This window comes from Anomaloglossus baeobatrachus, chromosome 6 (genome assembly GCF_048569485.1).
Source record: "Anomaloglossus baeobatrachus isolate aAnoBae1 chromosome 6, aAnoBae1.hap1, whole genome shotgun sequence".
Classification (NCBI taxonomy): domain Eukaryota; kingdom Metazoa; phylum Chordata; class Amphibia; order Anura; family Aromobatidae; genus Anomaloglossus; species Anomaloglossus baeobatrachus.
The window spans coordinates 172,617,640-172,636,252 of NC_134358.1; the positions used below are offsets into that span (position 1 = coordinate 172,617,640).

Here is an 18,613-nt window from a genome sequence, read left to right on the forward strand (position 1 = left end):
TTTTATGTTTTTTTCATAACTTGTTTTTTTCACATTTTTTATATATTTTATTAGTCTTCCTATAGTCTTCTTAGGGGGACTTTATCCCTGCACAGTCCAAGCTCTTGTCCTGATCAGAGTGATGCTTCAGCAATGCTTCAGAAGTGTCTCATGACAGCATCAGGGGTCATCATCTGATCCTGCGCTTTCATGATCACATCACGGGGCTACCGATGGCGGCGGGGAACAGCACGATGCCCACCGCAGCCCCCTTAAATCGCTCTGTCAGTGTTTGATAGCACTGTCTAACATGTTAGCCACACATGTTTGCTAATCAGATCAGTACACATGTGTGGAGTACCGCAGTCTTTCCACCGGTGCCTATGGTAACTGGAGGGACACGACCAATGACGTAATAGTACATCATTGGTCATGAAGGGGTTAATTTCATAGCGCTTTACATATATCAACAACAGTGTCCCCATTGTGAACACAATCTAAATTCCCTATCTTTTGGTGTGTGGGAGGAAACCTGAGTATCAGGAGGAAACCTGAGTATCAGGAGGAAACCATCACAAACACAGGGACAACATACAAGCTACTTGCAGATGTTGTCCTTGGTGGGATTTGAGCCCATAACCCCAGTGCTGCAAGACTGCAGTGCTAACCACTGAGCCACCGTTAGGTACAATGTAAAGTAGTCAGTGTACAGCTTATATAACAGTGGAAATTTACTGTGCACTCTAAATAACTCAACACACAGTCATAAATGTGTATACCGCTGGCAACAAAACTGAGTAAACCCCTTAGTGATAATGGCCATATCGTGCCCAAAGTGTCAATATTTTCTGTGGCCATTATTTCAAGCACTGCCTTAACTCTCTTGGGTATGTAGTTCACTAAAGTTTCACAGGAGCCACTGGAGTCCTCTTCCATCCTCCATGATGATGTCACGGAGCTGGTGGATGTTAGAGACCATGCGCTTCTCGAGCGTCTATTTGAAGATGTCCCACAGATGCTCAATAGGCTTTACATCTTGTGACATGCTTGTCCAGTAAAGCACCTCTACTCTCCATTTCTTTAGCAAAGGCAGTGGTCGTCTTGTGTTTGGGGTCTTTATTGTGGCACCCTTGACAAGCCAGGTCGTCACAGGTACTACACCAACACACCCTACACCCCGGCTAGGCACACCGAAGCCAAACACAAATCCTTGTTGCCTTCCTCCAGGGGCTGATGTCCACACTAGGGGGTGGGCCAGGCGGTTGGTCCCGCCCACCAAGGAGATCACAGTCCTGGAGGCGGGAAAAAAGTTTTCAGATAAGTTTTGGAGAGGAAAGTGGTTGCAGAGGAGACTGACCGTGTCCGGGTGTGTGGCCCGGGCACTCAGCAAGGTTGGCAGACGGTGGTGACCGTCTGCAGGAGAGGCTGATTGGAGTGAACCGTACGGACCAGGGACGGGCGGTGGCCCGCCGGTACCGGATCGGTGAGTGAAGAGAAGCCAGCACCATCCGGCAGGGCCTACGGACCCTGACCAGGCTAGGAGTCGCCGTAAAACTGGTCAAATCCATTAGCGAAGGGAACCTTCGGGGTTTCCCAGCAGCCAAGACCCGATTGAAGGCAACAGCTCACACCGTAGAGGGAAACACAGTCACCGCCAAGGCTACAGTTCCCAGGGCCAGAGCCTGCGGGCAAAAGGGGCTCCCTCAGCATCCATCCAAGCTGGGGAGCGGGTTACCGGTGGGAAGCCATTGGAACCGTAAACACAACACAGGTGCAGGGAAAGGCAGTCACCATCAACCTACCGGGAGGAGAACAACCGCAGCCGCCTGTGGGACCCGTCCATCCAGCCGTTTGTTTGACCAGAGGCTCTGTGTGAATTACTGGCTGAGTGAGTACCACCGTGCCGTGCGGCACAGCGCTGCCGCCGCGACCCTGCACCTCACCAGGCCCCGTAACCCGCCTGTCAACCCCAAACCCTCACCGGGCCCCGGGACAACTGACCCCCCTACCCACGGAGGGGAGAAACAACATCCAAGCTGCTCCCTGTCATCGCTCCTGGGATCCCCGTCCAGAGCAGCGGTGGTGTCACAACTTCACCACAACCGTGGGTGGCGTCACGGACAATATCCCCAAACCACACACTACCCCCCTTTCACTCACGGGCAAGGAACGCCACTCGAGTCCCTGGGATCCGGCCCACCGCTCGAGCCACCACCGAGCAGCAGCAGCCGGACCCGAGCAGTGGGTGAGCGCAGCGTCCCCTCCTCCGCCCGCGACATTTATCATGTCGGAATACTGCACCACAGCCCAGTTTATGAAGAAAGGGTATCATTCTCTGCATCAGTATGTCGCATTACATGTTGGAGTTCATGGTTTCCACAATGAACTGCAGCTCCCCACAGCCGGTAGCATTCATCCAGCCCCAAACCATGACGTTTCCACCACCATGCTTGACTACAGACTACAAGACACACTTGTCGTTGTACTCCTCACCTGGTTGCCATCACAGACGATTGACAATATCTGAACCAAATAAGTTTATCTTGGTCTCATCAGTCTTTAGGACATGGTTCCAGTAATCCATGTCCTTAGTCTTCTTGTCTTCAGCAAACTGTGTGCATGCTTTCTTGGGCATCATCTTTAGAAAAGGCTTCCTTCTGGGACGACAGCCATGCAAACTAATTTGATGCATTGTGTGGCATATGGTCTGAGCACTGACAGGTTAATTCACAACCCTTTTAACCTCTGCAGCAATGCCGATAGCACTCCTTTGTCATTCTGGATATAACGATAAGCACGTTCACTGAACTTCTTTGGTCAATCATGGCGAGGCCTGTTTTGAGTGGAACCTGTCTTGTTAAACTGTTGTATGGTCTTGGCCTCCGCGCTGCAGCTCAGTTTCAGGGTGTTCTCAATCTTCCAAAGCCTAGACCATCTTTATGTAGAGCAACAATTCTTTTTTTCAGATCCTCAGTGAATTCTTTGCCATGAGGTGCCGTGTTGAATTTCCAGTGACTAGTATGAGTGAGTGTGTGAGCAATAACACAAAATTAAATACACCTGGTGCCCAATCACACCTGAGACCTTGTAAAACTAATGAATCACAGTCACATGACACTGGGGAGGGAAAATGGCTAATTGGGTACAATTGGGCATTTATACACCTAGGGGTTGTATGCACGTTTGTTGCCAGCAGTTTAGACATTAATGACTGTGTGTAGAGTTATTTAGCGGACACACCAAATTTACCCTGTTATACAAGCTGTACACTGACTACTTTACATTGTATCAAACTGTCATATCTTCAGTGTTGTCCCATGAAAAGATATAACAAAATATTTATACAAATGTGAGGGTGTATTCACTTTTGTGATATGCTGGATCTATAAGGTAACCAAAAAGGAGAAAAAAGGGAAGTCCAGTGCAGTCCATAAGTTAAAACATCTAAAAACAACCAAAAAGGAGTGTGCAAAATCATATCCATATCCATCGCTGAGAGAGCATAACATTTATTAATATGAAAAGACACAATATCCATCCAAGTTTTATCTATACACTACAAATCTTCAAAGCGATTCACACTGGTGACATGGAAGATATCCAGTAGTCCAGTTCTCTCTAAATTCGTTCCAGCATATTCTCAACGTGGACTCCACTGCTTTAGTGACATGTTGTCTCAAGACGTTCATATGCTGTGACTGAGGTGGGCGGGGGCAGATACACAGAGTCCTTGTTGTAGCCCAATAGAAAGAAGTTGCAGTGTGTTAGATCTGCCAATCTTGGAGGCCATCACAACATTGGTGAATCAACCTCAGCCAACGTATCACTAATACAGTAGAGTCCATATCTAGGCATAAGCTGGCACTCGTCTGGACAGAACTGGACAGCTGAACATCTGCTGTGTCACCAATGGAAATTACTTTGAACTTTTTTAATGTAAAGATAAACCTTGGAAACCTACTAATCAGAAAAAAGACTGACTTGGAAACATAGTGTCTCTTTTCAGGTTAATAAATTAGTTTTATGTTTGCTCAATTACAAATACTGCCATCAATTTACATCATGTTTTTGAATCACGCAGTACAAAATCTCATCGAAAAGACTTCAGACTAAAAATAAATGCTAAAAGTAACAAATTACTAACAATACCAACCAATCACAATGGTGACAATTCATAAAGACCGGTATTGTTGATGCTGGTCTTCATGATGGGTGGGACAGGTTGGAATTAGATCTTCCTTTTTCATTAAGAGACAAATGCCTCTGAATGATTCAGAAGTGCAGTGGTGTGCGCCTTCACATGCCTCTCCACAAATCTTATTCTAGTCAGGGTCTGGAGTAAGATACACCACAGTTCATCAGCAATTAGACGATATGAGGCATCATGCCCTTTTTCCAGCCATTTGGGCGAAACTTGCTTGAAAATGGCAAAAGGCGTAATTGTTTTTGCACAACTATGCATTGCTTAAAATTTTGTGACTCAAACTGTCAAACTGTTTTATTCCAGATTTCTGGTGAAGTAAAGGTCAAATGATCCGAGCACTCACAAAAGTGTGAAAATAATTGTGTAAACAGTGCGGTGAATCCAGTTGTGGTTGAAAACGTTTCGGTCTCAATTTAGACCTTCATAAGTTCAATGTGCTGCCACGTGCTGAACTGACGAAGGTCTAAATTGAGACCGAAACGTTTTCAACAATACCTGGATTCACCGCACTGTTTAATAAAAAGCAATTATTTTCACACTTTTGTGAGTGCTCGGATCATTTGACCTCTACATTACGGCTTTGGAACTTACCGAAGCATCCTGATCTACACCAGAAGTGCCACGTTATACCTCATTCAGATTTCTTGTGAAAACATTTTAATAAATCCGGGCCGATGTTTCAGTTAAGCAAACAACCATTGCCCGGCACTACAATGTACGTTTCGTACGCTATGAACATTTTTTCATATAAGGATTTTAGATATCACCAAGACAATTTTGTAGAATAAAGTGATGAGATTGCAGATGACAGAGTTCCCAGATTTATGGCTAACTCTAAAGGCCGCTTTACACGTTGCGACATCGCTAGCAATTGTACCCGCCCCCGTTGTTCGTGCGTTACGGGCAAATCGCTGCCCGTGACGGACAATATCGGTACCACGCGTCACACGCACATACCTTTCTAACGACGTCGCTGTGGCCGGCGAACAACCTCTTTTCTAAGGGGGAGGTTCGTGCAGCGTCACAGTGACGTCACACAACAGGCAACCAATAGAAGCGGAGGGGCGGAGAGCAGCCGCATTATCGACACTCCCACCTTGTTGCCGGAGGACGCAGAAACGCTGTTGTTCGTCATTCCAGGGGTGTCACACGTAGCGATGTGTGCTGCCTCAGGAACGATGAACAACCTGCGTCCCAGATGTTCAACGACATTTGGAAAATGAACGACGTGTCAATGATCAACGATATTTGAGGTAAGTGAGATCGTTAGCGGTCGCTCGTACGTGTCACACGCAACGGCGTCGCTAACGAGGCCGGATGTGCGTCACGAATTCCGTGACCCCAGCGATATCTCGTTAGCGATGTCGTTGCGTGTAAAGCAGCCTTAACTATTTTCTTTATCTGACTGTTCTGGATGCATTATTTCTTGTATTACGTCAGTCTAGAACAAGATATTAGATACATTTTATTTTATTCTTACGTTTGCACTCAGTTAAGAAACACCTTAGTTGTGTAATACAAACTTAATCTTTACTCTAACATAAGCCAATAGTAACTTCTTATTCACGAATAACTAAGGAGTACATCACTGTTTAGCACTTAAAGTGTATTCACGACCTTCAAATTCACTATTTTATGACATTTTAGTACTATTAAATATGATTCAGAATTCTTACGCTCTTTCTTCTTCTACTTGGATTCCTACTGATTGATATCTGTAGGCGGCCTCTCTCTGCTCTGCGGTAATAGCGTCTTCTGGCCCATCAACCTAAAAAACAACATTAATCAGCTGATATAATTGATTACTAGTAATAACTGACCTGTGTCTTTAAAATGTTGTCGTCACAATGACAAATATTTATTTTCATAACAGTCATTTTTTTTCTATTAATTTGAGTTTACATTTGCATAGAATATTTAGAGTTATCTCAGATTTTTAATTCAGACCTGTCACCACATTTCACAATACATGTGTCATTAATATGATCTTTTAGACCTGATGAGACTGCTGTACTTAGAAAATCCTGTAAACTTTATATTCCTGAAAAGATTAAAGGAAACCTGTCAGGTGCAATATGCACCCAGAACCACGAGCAGTTCTGGATGCATATTGCCAATCCCTGCCTAACTGTCCCTGTATCTAGTAGCATAGATAAAGGGATCTTTAGAAAAAAAGTATTTCTAAAGAATCTCTATGATATGCTAATGAGCGCAGGGACTAGTCGCAAGGGCGTTAATTCCTGTACTCATTCCGCCCTTTTAGCATGTTAGCACTCCCACAGGGGTGGAAGTGTCGGGGACTTCTGATCAGGTGCACTGACCCTAAAGCGGGCTTTACACGCTACGAGATCGCTAGAGCGATCTCGTTGGGGGTCACGGATTTTGTGACGCACATCCGGCCACTGTAGCGATCTCGTTGTGTGTGACTCCTAGGAGCAATTTTGGATCGTTGCAAAAACGTCCAAAATCACTCCTCGTTGACATGGGGGTCCTCTCCCAATTATCGCTGCTGTCGCTTGGGCGAAGTTGTTCCTCGTTCCTGCGGCAGCACACATCGCTACGTGTGATGCCGCAGGAACGAGGAACCCCTTCTTACCTGCCACACGCCAGTAATGAGGAAGGAAGAAGGTGGGCGGGATGTTCATTCCGCTCATCTCCGCCCCTCCGCTTTGATTGGGCGGCCGCTTAGTGACGGGACGGTTCGCTCAGCGTCACAGCGACCTTAGAAAGGAGGCGGTTCGCCGGTCACAGCGACGTCGCTGAGCAGGTAAGTGCGTGTGATGCTGCCGTAGCGATAATGTTCGCTACGGCAGCGATCTTCACATATCGGCATAACGATAGGGGCGGATGCTATCACGCTCGCCATCGCTAGCATCGGCTAGCGATCTCGTAGCGTGTAAAGCCACCCTAAGCCCGGTGTTCTGAGGCGGTGACAACAGACACCAGACAACAGACACAGATAAGCGCATCACTGCCGATGATGATGCTGGGCAATGGCATTGAATAGCAGGTTATCACACCCCTTTGGGCTGAGATTGAAATTCAGTCAAAATCTAACTCATTTTAATAACAGGTGGGAAAAGTTTAAAAATAATTAAAACTATTCTCACATAGATTTTCAAAGTAAATACACCCGTCTCATCAGGTCTACAGGATCTATTTAATAATATGTGGAATATGAGAACAAATTCTCTATAAATTAAAATGTACCATAGCTTTCCTAAAGACCTACTAAATAACACATCTACAAATGCTTTGAAAGAGCGAAGAGCAACTTTTCCGTTGGAACCTCAGACCCAAACTTCTAATACAGAGAAAGTATAATGACATGAGCACATTTTAGATAAATGTTAAAGTGAACCTGTCAGGTCCAATATGCACTCAGAACCACGAGCAGTTCTGGGTGCATATTGCTAAACTCTGCCTCACCATCCTTGTATACACTAGTATAGATAAAGAGGGCAAGTGAGCCCTATAAGGGCGAATAAGCCCATGACAATCTGGAGGGGGCTAGGGTCTGAAGGGGTTAATGTTTGGAATGCAGAAGTGTGCATTCTATGGGGTTATGGGATTGGTGAAAAGGGGGCAGTTGTGATTGGGGGGATAGGTTAGGAGGCTGGCTGATCAGGGGGGTATATAGGTGGGGTGAGGCAGTGGTTACCTCCTCTTGCTACAGGAAGATCAGCATGGCCACATGCTGCTGGAAGTGCTGGTGGTCATCATCATCGGGAGAGCTGCAGGATTTCTGACTTGGAGGCCCTGATGGAGATGGTCCGGGGAGCCTCTGGAGTGCTGGGAGTCGAGGCACTGCGTGAGCAGCTGGCTACAGTGTGCGCTCCCGGTCCGGTGGTGCCTGATCCTGCACCTCGGCCTGAGCTGCGCGCTCAGGCTCGCGGCCACCGGAGCGCTACTCCCCGGCTGGGGGAATTAGAATACAGTTTCGGAGCCCCCTCGGGGACCCTCCGGGACAGGGGAGCCCGCGGATGTTCCCTGGTTCCCCTCCGGTCACCGGGAGGAATCCGCGTCTGTGACCCCACGAGCTGGAAGTGGGCGGCGCTTCCCTGAGGCCTACTTCCGGTTCGCGTCCTGCAAGGACCTGGACCAGCCGTACGGCAGCCCCTGGTGACGTGCGGGCCGGGGGGCAGAGCCCAGCTTGAGGTGGCAGCAGTGGAGACTCCCTGCAGGCCGCAGGGGAGCCGCCCACGGCGGAATCGGCAGTGGGCTGGAGAGAGCGAGAAGCCAGAGGACGTCAGCCAGGGAGGAGGGGATGGTGGCTCCTGCAGTCGGCAGGGCCACAGACTGCGATCAATGGTGACGGTCCCCTCCAGCAGGGATCTGGCTGGAGGGAGGACCCGGCAGACGGCGGACTGGAAACGGCCTTCCTGCAGCCGGCAGGGAGGGAGACCTCTGAGGACGGCCGATGGAGCGGTGGCTTCACAGATGGGCAGTGATCCGGCGAGGGCTGATGGCGGCAGGACGCCACGTCCGTTAAAAAGGCAGACGACCAGCAGGAGACAGTTGGCGGAGCAGGGGCGATGACCGCGGGGGTTGATGGCCGCCGGGAGCGGTTTGTCCCTCCGAGGGTCAATCCTGAGGACGCCAGCAGCACCACGGATTCCGCCGATGAGGAACGTCGAATGAACGCATCTGGAGGAGAGGAGCAACAGCAGGAATATCTTGTCACGGCTGCTCCAGGATCGGACCAGAGGCAGCCCGGTGAGAGATCATCGATTGTGCATAATGTTGTGGGTTCTGGGGGTGGGGGGGTCGGTTGTGGCTGTAAGTACATGTTTCAGGGGTTGGTGGCAAAGTGATCGGGAGCAAGCGGGTCCGTGTTTCCGGCGGGTGCATGAGTGGGCCCCACTGGGGCTGGGCAATCGGTTGCAGTGGTACAGGAGGAAGGGGTGCAGGGAGCTGGAGTTGCGGTTGCGGTGGAAGCACAAGTGGCCGGGTTGCGGCTGGGGTTGAGACGGCGAAGGAGAAGGATGCAGACAAGGAGAAAGAGGATGAGGTAGTTCGTTTGGATGACAGGGCGCGGAGCGAAGTGTATGTGTGCTTTGAGAGTCCGCTGGGGGTCCATTTGAAGAAGGAGGTGAGGGAAACAATTTGGAAGGGGGAGTATGGGGAAATATTTTCCCTGCTCCCCCTGGAGAAGTTTAATCTCGATTAAAGTTAAACTAAGCGATTCAAAGAAGGAAAAAGAGGATGAGGAGAAGAGGAGATATAGGTTCATCCCCAGAACCTTTACTAATTGGCTAAAAAACGTTTGACATACTAGCTAGTATCATCAGGGAGAGGGAGCCGGAGCATTGCTCTGCCCCTTTTAAGCTATATGGATTCCAGTGGGGAGGCATATCGAGTGTATGGAGGTTTGGGGTGGTTAAGATATGATGAGCAGTTCCGGCAACGGAATGCTCTCTGTCCTGGCCTTAGATGGGACCACAAGGATATATCCTTGCGGATGCGGTTGATGACGGCTCCGGCTCAGCCCTTTCGTGGGGGTGCCGGGATCCCGGGTATGAGCAACAGGTCGCCGGCTGGCAAAAGAAAGGGGGCATGTTGACAGTGTAATGAGGGGCACTGCAAGTTTGGGGCCTCGTGTCGGTTCAAGCACGAGAGTTCCGGTTGCTGAGGTGCCCACCCGTTGGTCAGGTGTTTTAAAAAGAAAAGGGGAAGTCAGGGGAAGGGGCTGGAAAGAGGGAGGATGCCAGTGAAAGTAGAGGGTTGCTTCCCTATCTAAATAGGTATACGGATGTGCAGGCAGCAGGGTTATTGCGGCACGGTTTTGGTTGACGGTTGCAGGTTCCCGTTTGTTTCTCGGGCACCAGTTTTTCGCCCAGGTAATTTGAGGTCTGCAACGGAACACCCGGAAGTTGGGAGGGACAAGCTAACTAAGGAGGTGGAGCTAGGTCGGATGGCGGGTCCGTGTAAGGACCCTCCATTCCCTAACCTCAGGATTTCGCCATTGGGGGGTTGTGCCCAAGAAAGAGCGGATGAAATTCAGGCTCTTACATCAGTAATCTTACCCGGCCGGGTTGTCGGTTAATGATGGGATCTCACCGGATCTGTCCGCAGTTTCTTGCATTTCATTTGCTAGGGCGTTTGAATTAGTGCGAGCGGCAGGACAGGGGGTGTTGATGGCGAAATCAGATGTGGAAGCGGCTTTTCGCTTGCTTCCGGTCAATCCAGATAGCCATCATTTGTTGCGGTGCATGTGGAATGGAGAATATTATGTGATCTCTGCCTGCCCATGGGTTGTTCTATTTCCTGTGCTTATTTTGAAGCATTTAGTTCCTTTCTGGAATGGGGAGTGCGGGACGTGGCAGGGGTTCATTCAGTAATTTACTCTCTGGATGATTTTTTGTGCGTTGGGTCGGCGGGTTCCTCGGTTTGTTCCTTGTTATTGTTTACTTTGGAGCGGATTGCGCTGAGTTTTGGTATGTCGTTGGCAAAGAAAAAACGGAAGGACCAGCGACGGTTTTTTTGTTTCTTGGGCATCGAAAATCGATACAGTTGCCATGGAGTGCCGGCTGCCAGAAGAGAAGTTGGTGGATTTAAAGCGTTTGTTAGAGCGTTGTATCAGGCAAGAAAGGTAAGGTTGAGGGTTTTGCAGCCGGTGTTAAGTAAATTGAATTTTGCATGTCGCATTATGCCGATGGGGCGGATATTCAATAGAAGATGGGCAAGTGCGACCTCAGGTGTCGTATCGCCAAATCACTTTGTTAGAGTGGAAAAGGTGATGAAAGGGGACTTGCTGGTTTGGGACTCCTTTTTTGACAAGTACAATGGAAAGACGTTGTGGATGAGTATAACAATGTCCTATAGTCAGCTGGAACTGTTTACGGATGCGGCAGGAGCGGTGGGTTTTGGAGCGATTTTCAGACTCACTGGGGTGTTGGGGAGTGGCCACGGCTGTGGAAGGAGAAAGGGTTGGTAAAAAATCTGGCGTTGCTCGAACCCTTTCTGATTGTAGTGGCAATCGAGTTGTGGGGTTCAGAATTTGTTGGAAAAAAGGTTTGCTTACACTGCGATAATATGGCAGTGGTGCATGCTATTAACACTTTGTCAGCAAAATCACCCCCAGTAGTGGGGTATTTAAGGCATTTGGTGCTGCGTTGCTTGGATTACAATATTTGTGTGGTGGCAAGGCATGTGCTGGGGGTACAAAATTGGGGTGGCTGACGCACTGTTTTGATTTCAGTGTCGCAGGTTCAGGAGACTGGTGCCGGGGGTGGACGAGGATGGAGAACAATGTCCAGGCTGGCTGTGTGATCTGGCACCGGTTTCCCTTTCAAACGGATTAGGAGATCGGTGACCGAGATCACTTGGTGCCGATATCAGTCACTGTGGAAGAAATGGGAAGAATTGGAACGAGAGGGTTTAATGGGGCCTGGTTACAATGGACGGGTGTTGGGGGTTTTGCTTTTTGTTAGCTGAGAATGTTTGGCGGGCCGATCAGTGTCGGTGATGGGACACAGGTTGGCGGCACTAGCGTTTTTGTCTAAATTGCACGTGGTTACAGATGCTACAAAAGATTTTCTGGTGCGGCAAGCCATGGAAGGTTTTAGGAAAGGGCCGAGGGCTCGGGAGACAAGACCAATTTCTATTCACTTGTTGGCACTTATGGTGCGTTGTTTGGGTGAGGTGTGTTCATCACAGTTCACAGTATGAGCAGGCATTGTTTGCGGTGGCACTTGTTTTGTCGTTTTTTGGTGCTTTTCGCATTAGTGAATTGATTAGTCCTGCAAAGCAGGTGGCAGGAGGCATTTTAATAGGGGATGTTGGGCTGGGGGACGGTCGAGTTGAATGTACTTTGCACCATTCCAAAACGGATCAGATGGGTCGTGGACATTTGACGGTGTTGTATGGCATTCCAGGACACCACTGGTGTCCGGTTGCACAGGTGGCAGGTTTTAAGGATGCGCGGGGGTTACCCTGGCTCCTTCCTGAGGCATGAGGACGGGTCATCGTTGTTCAAATTTAAATTTGTAGCAATATTGAAGTCTTGTTTGGCACAGGTGGGAGCAGTGCCAAGGAATCGCGTGAGGGCGATCGATTCAGTTTGGAGGTTAATAGGGGATGTTTAATGGCTGTGCGGCATGTGGGTTTTTTCTGTTCTTAATGGTGTTTATAAGCTTATAGGTGTGTGTCTTGTCTGTGTACTCGGGCACTCCTACGTGTACTGGGGGGCGTTGCGTGCGGACGTGCATACGGACGGTCGACAACTCGGAATGGCGAGAGGGGAGGCGCGAGTAAAATGGATTGGGATTCGTGGTTTGATGTGGGGGAGAGTATGCGCGGAGGTGGCATATTATGCTAGGGTTGACCAGGATCCCAAGGTTTTAATTTACATGCGGGAGGAAATGATTTGGGAGTGCGGGCAGCCAGAGATTTGAAGCGGAAAATTAAGTTGGACCTTTGGCTAGTGTGGTGAGGGTTTCCGGGTATCGTTATCGTCTGGTCAGATATCGTGGCTCGGATGAGTTGGCGTTTTGCCAGGTCAGTTTAGCGGATTAACAGGGCGCGTAGCAAGTTGAACAGGGCGAGTGGCCAATTTGTGGCGTGGAATGGAGGCTTTGTTGTGTGGCACAGGGACTTAGAGTAGTCGTCGGATCAATATTTGCGGCAGGACGGAGTTCATCTCACTGATATTGGTTTGGATCTGTGGATGCTCGGTTTGCGGGAAGGTTCGGAGCATGCAGTGGGGGTGTGGAGGGCCCGGGCCATGTAAGGGGTCACGTGGCCAGTCGCTGGCGGGGGGATAGGTCCGTTGTCAGAGGCTGGGAGTACCGATACTCGGTTGGTGGTACGAAGTCACTCAGGGGTAGTGGCTTCGTAAGAAATCGGGAACTTGTGGGCGTAGGTCCTGCAGGTTCGGGGGAGGGGTATTTAACGATGGAACTTTAATACCTCTCACACCTCGGGTCGGTTTTGGTCACGGCCGAGGTGGTCCCTTGGGCTGGTTTTAGGATACGGCCAGGGGATAGGAAGAATTGGTTGCTTATGGGATGGACGGTGTTTGGTTTGTGGTGTTTGGAATGTATATGTGTGTATATATATATATATATATATATATATATATATATATCAGTTATGGTTTTAATTAAAGGGGCGGCATGTTGAGCCGCGGGAAAGATATATACATATACACACTTGTTAAATAAAGCTGTGGCCATTCGTCCAATGGAAGTTGTCTTGTCATTATTTATAGATATAGTAATTAAGTGGGTATAATTTATGAAGACAGAAGTATCCCTCATAGAGATGTCAAGAGATCTTTATAAAAAGTATTTCTAAAGATCTTTTATCGTATGCTAATGAGCTCAGGGACTAGTCCCAAGTTCGTTGCTTCCCTTGCTATTCGGTCCCATTAGTATATTAGCACGCGCCTATGGGTGCGCAAACATGCTAATGAATGCGCAACGTCAGAGGATGATCTCACTAATCTCTCCGCTTCCATCGCCACCCGATGCTGGATTTCAGCTCAGTGTGCATGATCCCAGACTTTTGGTCATGCACACTACTTTAGTTTGAAGCCGGGTGCACGCGTACACCCAGCTTTATAGTGCGCATGACCGAAACTACTGAGGTCATGCGCACTGAGCCGAAATCCAGCGTTGGGCGGCGATGGAAGCGGAGAGGTGAGTGAGATCATTCTCTGATGCTGCGCATTCATTAGCACGTTAGCATGCCCATAAGAGTGTATTAACATACTAATGGGACCAACTAGCAAGGAAAGCAACACCCTTGGGACTAGTCCCGTAGCTCATTAGCATACTATAAAAGATCCTTAGAAATACTTTTTCTAAAGATCTCTTTATCTATGCTAGTGTATACAGGGACGGTTAGGCAGGGATTAGCAATATACACCCAGAACTGCTCGTGGTTCTGGGTGCATATTGGACCTGACAGATTCACTTTAATAATGCTTTTGGTGAATTTCTCACACTTTACTACTTATCTCAGTTACTAGTCTATATTGTCCTACTACATTTTCTATTGTTTTATGCCAGTGCAAGGAAAACAAAGATAGAGGAGTGGGGTGGCGAAGATGCCTTTAGCAACCACTCAAGACATTGTTTTCATTATCTGATGGTCCTTAGGCTATGTGCACACAGTGCGTCTTTTTGACGCTGCGTTTTTGTGCGTTTTTGGCCGCTAAAAACGCACAAAAATGCACCTGCGTCAAAAAAACGCGGCAAAAAACGCACGCGTTTTGCCGCGATTTGGTGCGTTTTTTTGCTGCGTTTTGCTGCGTTTTTGCTCACTGCGTCTTTATGCGTTTTTTATCAGTGAACAAAAAAAAAAGGTCTGATGTCATTTCCTTCTTCAATGTGTTCTTCATTCTCCACTAGTGTATGCAGAAGAGCAGACAGCTGCAGAACTACAAGGCTCAGCATCCTCCATCCAATAGTGTATGCAGGAGAGCAGACAGCTGCAGAACTACAAGGCTCAGCATGCTCCATCCAGGACTGTATGCTTGAGGGAGAGTCAGGGGGAGCAGACCTACAAGGCTCAGCATCCTCCATCCAATAGTGTATGCAGGAGAGCAGACAGCAGCTGTCGAACTACAAGGCTCAGCATCCTCCTTCCAGGACTGTATGCAGGATTTCTTTGCCCCCCAAACAAAAAAAATGACGTGGGCTTCGCCATATTTTTGTATGCTAGCCGGGTACAGCAGGCAGGTACGGCTGCCCCCAACCCCCAGCTGCCTATTTGTACCCGGCTGGGAACCAAAAATATAGAGAAGCCCTTTTTTTTTAAATTATTTCATGAATTTCATGAAATAATTTAAAAAAAAAATGACGTGGGCTTCGCCCAATTTTTGAGTCCAGCCGGGTACAACTAGGCAGCTGGGGATTGGAATCCACAGTGCAGGGTGCCCATGCTTTCTGGGCACCCCCACTGTGAATTGCAGTCCCGCAGCCACCCCAGAAAATGGCGCTTTCATAGAAGCGCCATCTTCTGGCGCTGTATCCAACTCTTCCAGCTGCCCTGAAGCCGGGTGGCTAGCTGGGTAATAATAATGGAGTTAGGGCTAGCTGTATATTATCAGCTGGCCCTAAGCCCGAAATTCATGGTGTCACGCCAAAATTAGACATGGCCACCATGAATTTCTAGTAAAGATAAAAAAAAAACACAACACACAGAAAAATATTTTTATTAGAAATAAAACACAACACAATTAGTGACTCCATCTTTATTGAAATAAACCCCCCTCCGCAGTAATCCTGGGTCAGGGTCCCGCGCCGTCCAATCCGGATCCAATATCATCTGATCGGTTTGCTGGAAGGCAAAGCGATCAGATGATGTGTCAGGATCAAGGATGTGAATCACATGACACATCAGCTGATTGTATAATAGCCGATTATGCAATCAGCTGATGCATCAGTGCAAAAGAAAAATAAAAAAAATAATACTCACTTATGTGGTGATTACCGGCAGCTCCTGCAGCGATGGGGCGGGAGTCTGATCCCGTCCGATCGCTGCAGCAGCTGCCGGTAATCGGGGATGAAGTCTCCTGACTCATCCGCTGATACCAGCCGGGCGCCCGTGTCACCGCGATACTTATGATCACCTGATGCGTCAGGTGACTGCATCAGGTGATCCATCGCCAGGTCCTGCATCCACCGGAGGTGTCCCAGCCGTCTGCACACAGCCGGAGCGGCGATACCGTGAGGAGATGGGAGCGGGCATGGCACTGGGAGTCTGCAGACAGGTGAGTATAACTTTTTTTTTTTTTACTGTTAACTTTTGATTTTGCAGCCGCTTCCACCTCCTGCCTGTACATGGCGCCGCACGGCAGCATACATGCACAGGACGGGAGGTGGAAGCGACGGTGACGGTACCGGGAGGATTCACGCTTCTGTCTATACTGACAGAAGGAATCCTCTTCCTGTACACGTCACTTTACTGCCCACCTCCTGCGTTTATAGCTGCGTTTTTGGTCTTAGAAACGCACCAAAACGCAGCTATTTGCGTTTCTCATTGCGTCTTTCAACATCCCATTGAACTCAATGGATGAAAAGCGCAGTGAAAAACGCGGGAATAATTGACATGCTGCGTTTTTGTGGCACCACAAAAACGCAGCTGAAAAAAAACAGATGTGTGGGCACAGCAAAAATGAAAACTCATAGACTTTGCTGGGGGAAGCAAAGTCATGCAGTTTTGAGGCCAAAAACGCACCCGAAAAACGCGCAAAAACGCCGCGAAAAACGCACTGTGTGCACATAGCCTTAGAGTAATGAGAGCTACAATCTGATTGGTTACTTTAGTAATCTCGATTTTTTTCTCTTTGGTACATTGCTAACTGCCTCATTATCAGATGAACTCTATAAGGGTACCTTCACACTTAGCGATGCACCAGCGATCCGACCAGCGATCTGACCTGGTCAGGATCGCTGCTGCATCGCTACATGGTCGCTGGTGAGCTGTCAAACAGGCAGATCTCACCAGCGACCAGTGAACAGCCCCCAGCCAGCAGCGACGTGCAAGCGACGCTGCGCTTGCACGGAGCCGCCGTCTGGAAGCTGCGGAGACTGGTAACTAAGGTAAACATCGGGTATGGTTACCCGATGTTTACATTAGTTACCAGCGCACACCGCTTAGCTGTGTGCAGGGAGCAGGGAGCCGCGCACACTGAGCGCTGGCTCCTTGCTCTCCTAGCTACAGTACACATCGGGTTAATTAACCCGATGTGTAATGCAGCTACATGTGCAGAGAGCCGCGCACACTGCTTAGCGCTGGCTCCTTGCTCTCCTAGCTGCTGTACACATCGGGTTAATTAACCCGATGTGTACAGCAGCTACATATGCAGAGAGCCGGAGCCGGCAGCTCAGGCAGCGTGAGAGCTGCAGAGGCTGGTAACTAAGGTAAATATCGGGTAACCACCTTGGTTACCCGATGTTTATCTTGGTTACAAGCTTACCTCAGCTGTCAGACGCCGGCTTCTGCTCCCTGCTCGCTTCATTTGTCGCTCTCTCGCTGTCACACACAGCGATCTGTGTGTCACAGTGGGAGAGCGCCTTTGAAGAAAACGAACCAGGGCTGTGTGTAACGAGCAGCGATCTCGCAGCAGGGGCCAGATCGCTGCTCATTGTCACACACAGCGAGATCGCTAATGAGGTCACTGCTGCGTCACAAAAAGCGTGACTCAGCAGCGATCTCGGCAGTGAGCTCGCTGTGTGTGAAGCACCCCTTAGTGCTTACCTCTCAAAATTACTACAACTTTTAAAGGTGGAAAATATTTTAAGTAGAGTTGTTTTTCTGTCCTATCCTATAAACATATATTTTAATATTCTTTATGTCTGATATGCTCTCTGGCTTTTGTATATAGTAGTCATAATTTAATCCACAATGAATTGAAGAAAATCCAGCATCCGCAAGATTTATTCCATATTTTAAAACAGGAACAAAGTTAAATCCAAAGGTAAGTAGACAACAGGTCTACATGTTTCGGGCATTTTGGTCATGAATAAGGGAATGTAGCGGCCAAAACACGTAGACTTGTTATCTACTTACCTTTGGTTTTAACTTGGCTCACATTTTAAAATATGGAATAAATCGTGATGTTTTAAGAATTTATTCAAGCAGATGCTGGATTTTCTTCAATTCATTGTGGAATCACCTGCCTTCAGGAGCCGACCTCCTGTTTCTGAGCACCACACCCTACTGAGTATTCCCTTGCCTTGGTGAACTGTACAAAAGACTTCTCTATTTTTTGCAGTCATAACTGAATATATAGCTTTATTGGTGCTTGCGAACATGTTTAGCCATTGCTTGTGTTGTGATGGTCCGAATACTGCAGTTCTGGTCACCTACTGTATCCTCACCCATCCCTTGTAGGCTGTGAGCCCTCACGGGCAGGGTCCTCTCTTCTCCTGTACCAGCCTGTACCTTGTATTGTTCATGATTATTGTACTTGTCCCTATTATGTATACCCCTTTTGTAAAGCGCAATAGAATAAATGGCACTATAATAATAATAATAATAAAAAATAATAATAAATAATAAATACTTCCATGTGGTGTGTAGAAAAACGGGTGGGATTACCTGAATTCCAATGGATAAGTTTTTCCTGAACTGATTCTTTTTCCTGTCCTCTGCAGTGATGGTGGAAACCGTTGACGTAGAGTTTACGGTCATGGTGTTGTCCATGTGCTGGCTTGCCGGGCCATGGATCTGAGCGTTGGCAGCTTCAATTGCGGCGGTAAGAGCTTTCATACTGTCCAGGCTCTCCGTAGAATTGCTGAGCCCTGACTGACTAATCATATCCCCCCTTTGTCCATGTCCATCCATGTAGGCATCTTGGGCTGATTCTGTGCTACTCTGAGCAGTGATGGAGATGAAAGGTTTTGTAGTTGTCCGGGGTGGTACCGGAGGAGGTGTCTTTTTATATGTGGTGATACATGAAGATACTGAAAAAGAAAC

At 48.2% G+C, this 18,613-nt stretch overlaps 1 protein-coding gene across 3 annotated transcripts in view; it reads right to left on the bottom strand.

The window, feature by feature from the left end:
* DLGAP1 (DLG associated protein 1) overlaps positions 1 to 18,613 on the bottom strand; it is a 928,622-nt gene that overhangs the window by 107,445 nt on the left and 802,564 nt on the right. For all 3 annotated transcript variants that reach the window (XM_075314493.1, XM_075314492.1, XM_075314494.1), the window contains 2 exons: positions 18,236 to 18,600; positions 5,860 to 5,951 (listed from right to left, as the gene is read on the bottom strand). In XM_075314493.1, coding sequence (XP_075170608.1) covers positions 5,860 to 5,951; positions 18,236 to 18,600 — 457 coding nt within the window. The remainder of the gene's footprint in view (positions 1 to 5,859; positions 5,952 to 18,235; positions 18,601 to 18,613) is intronic.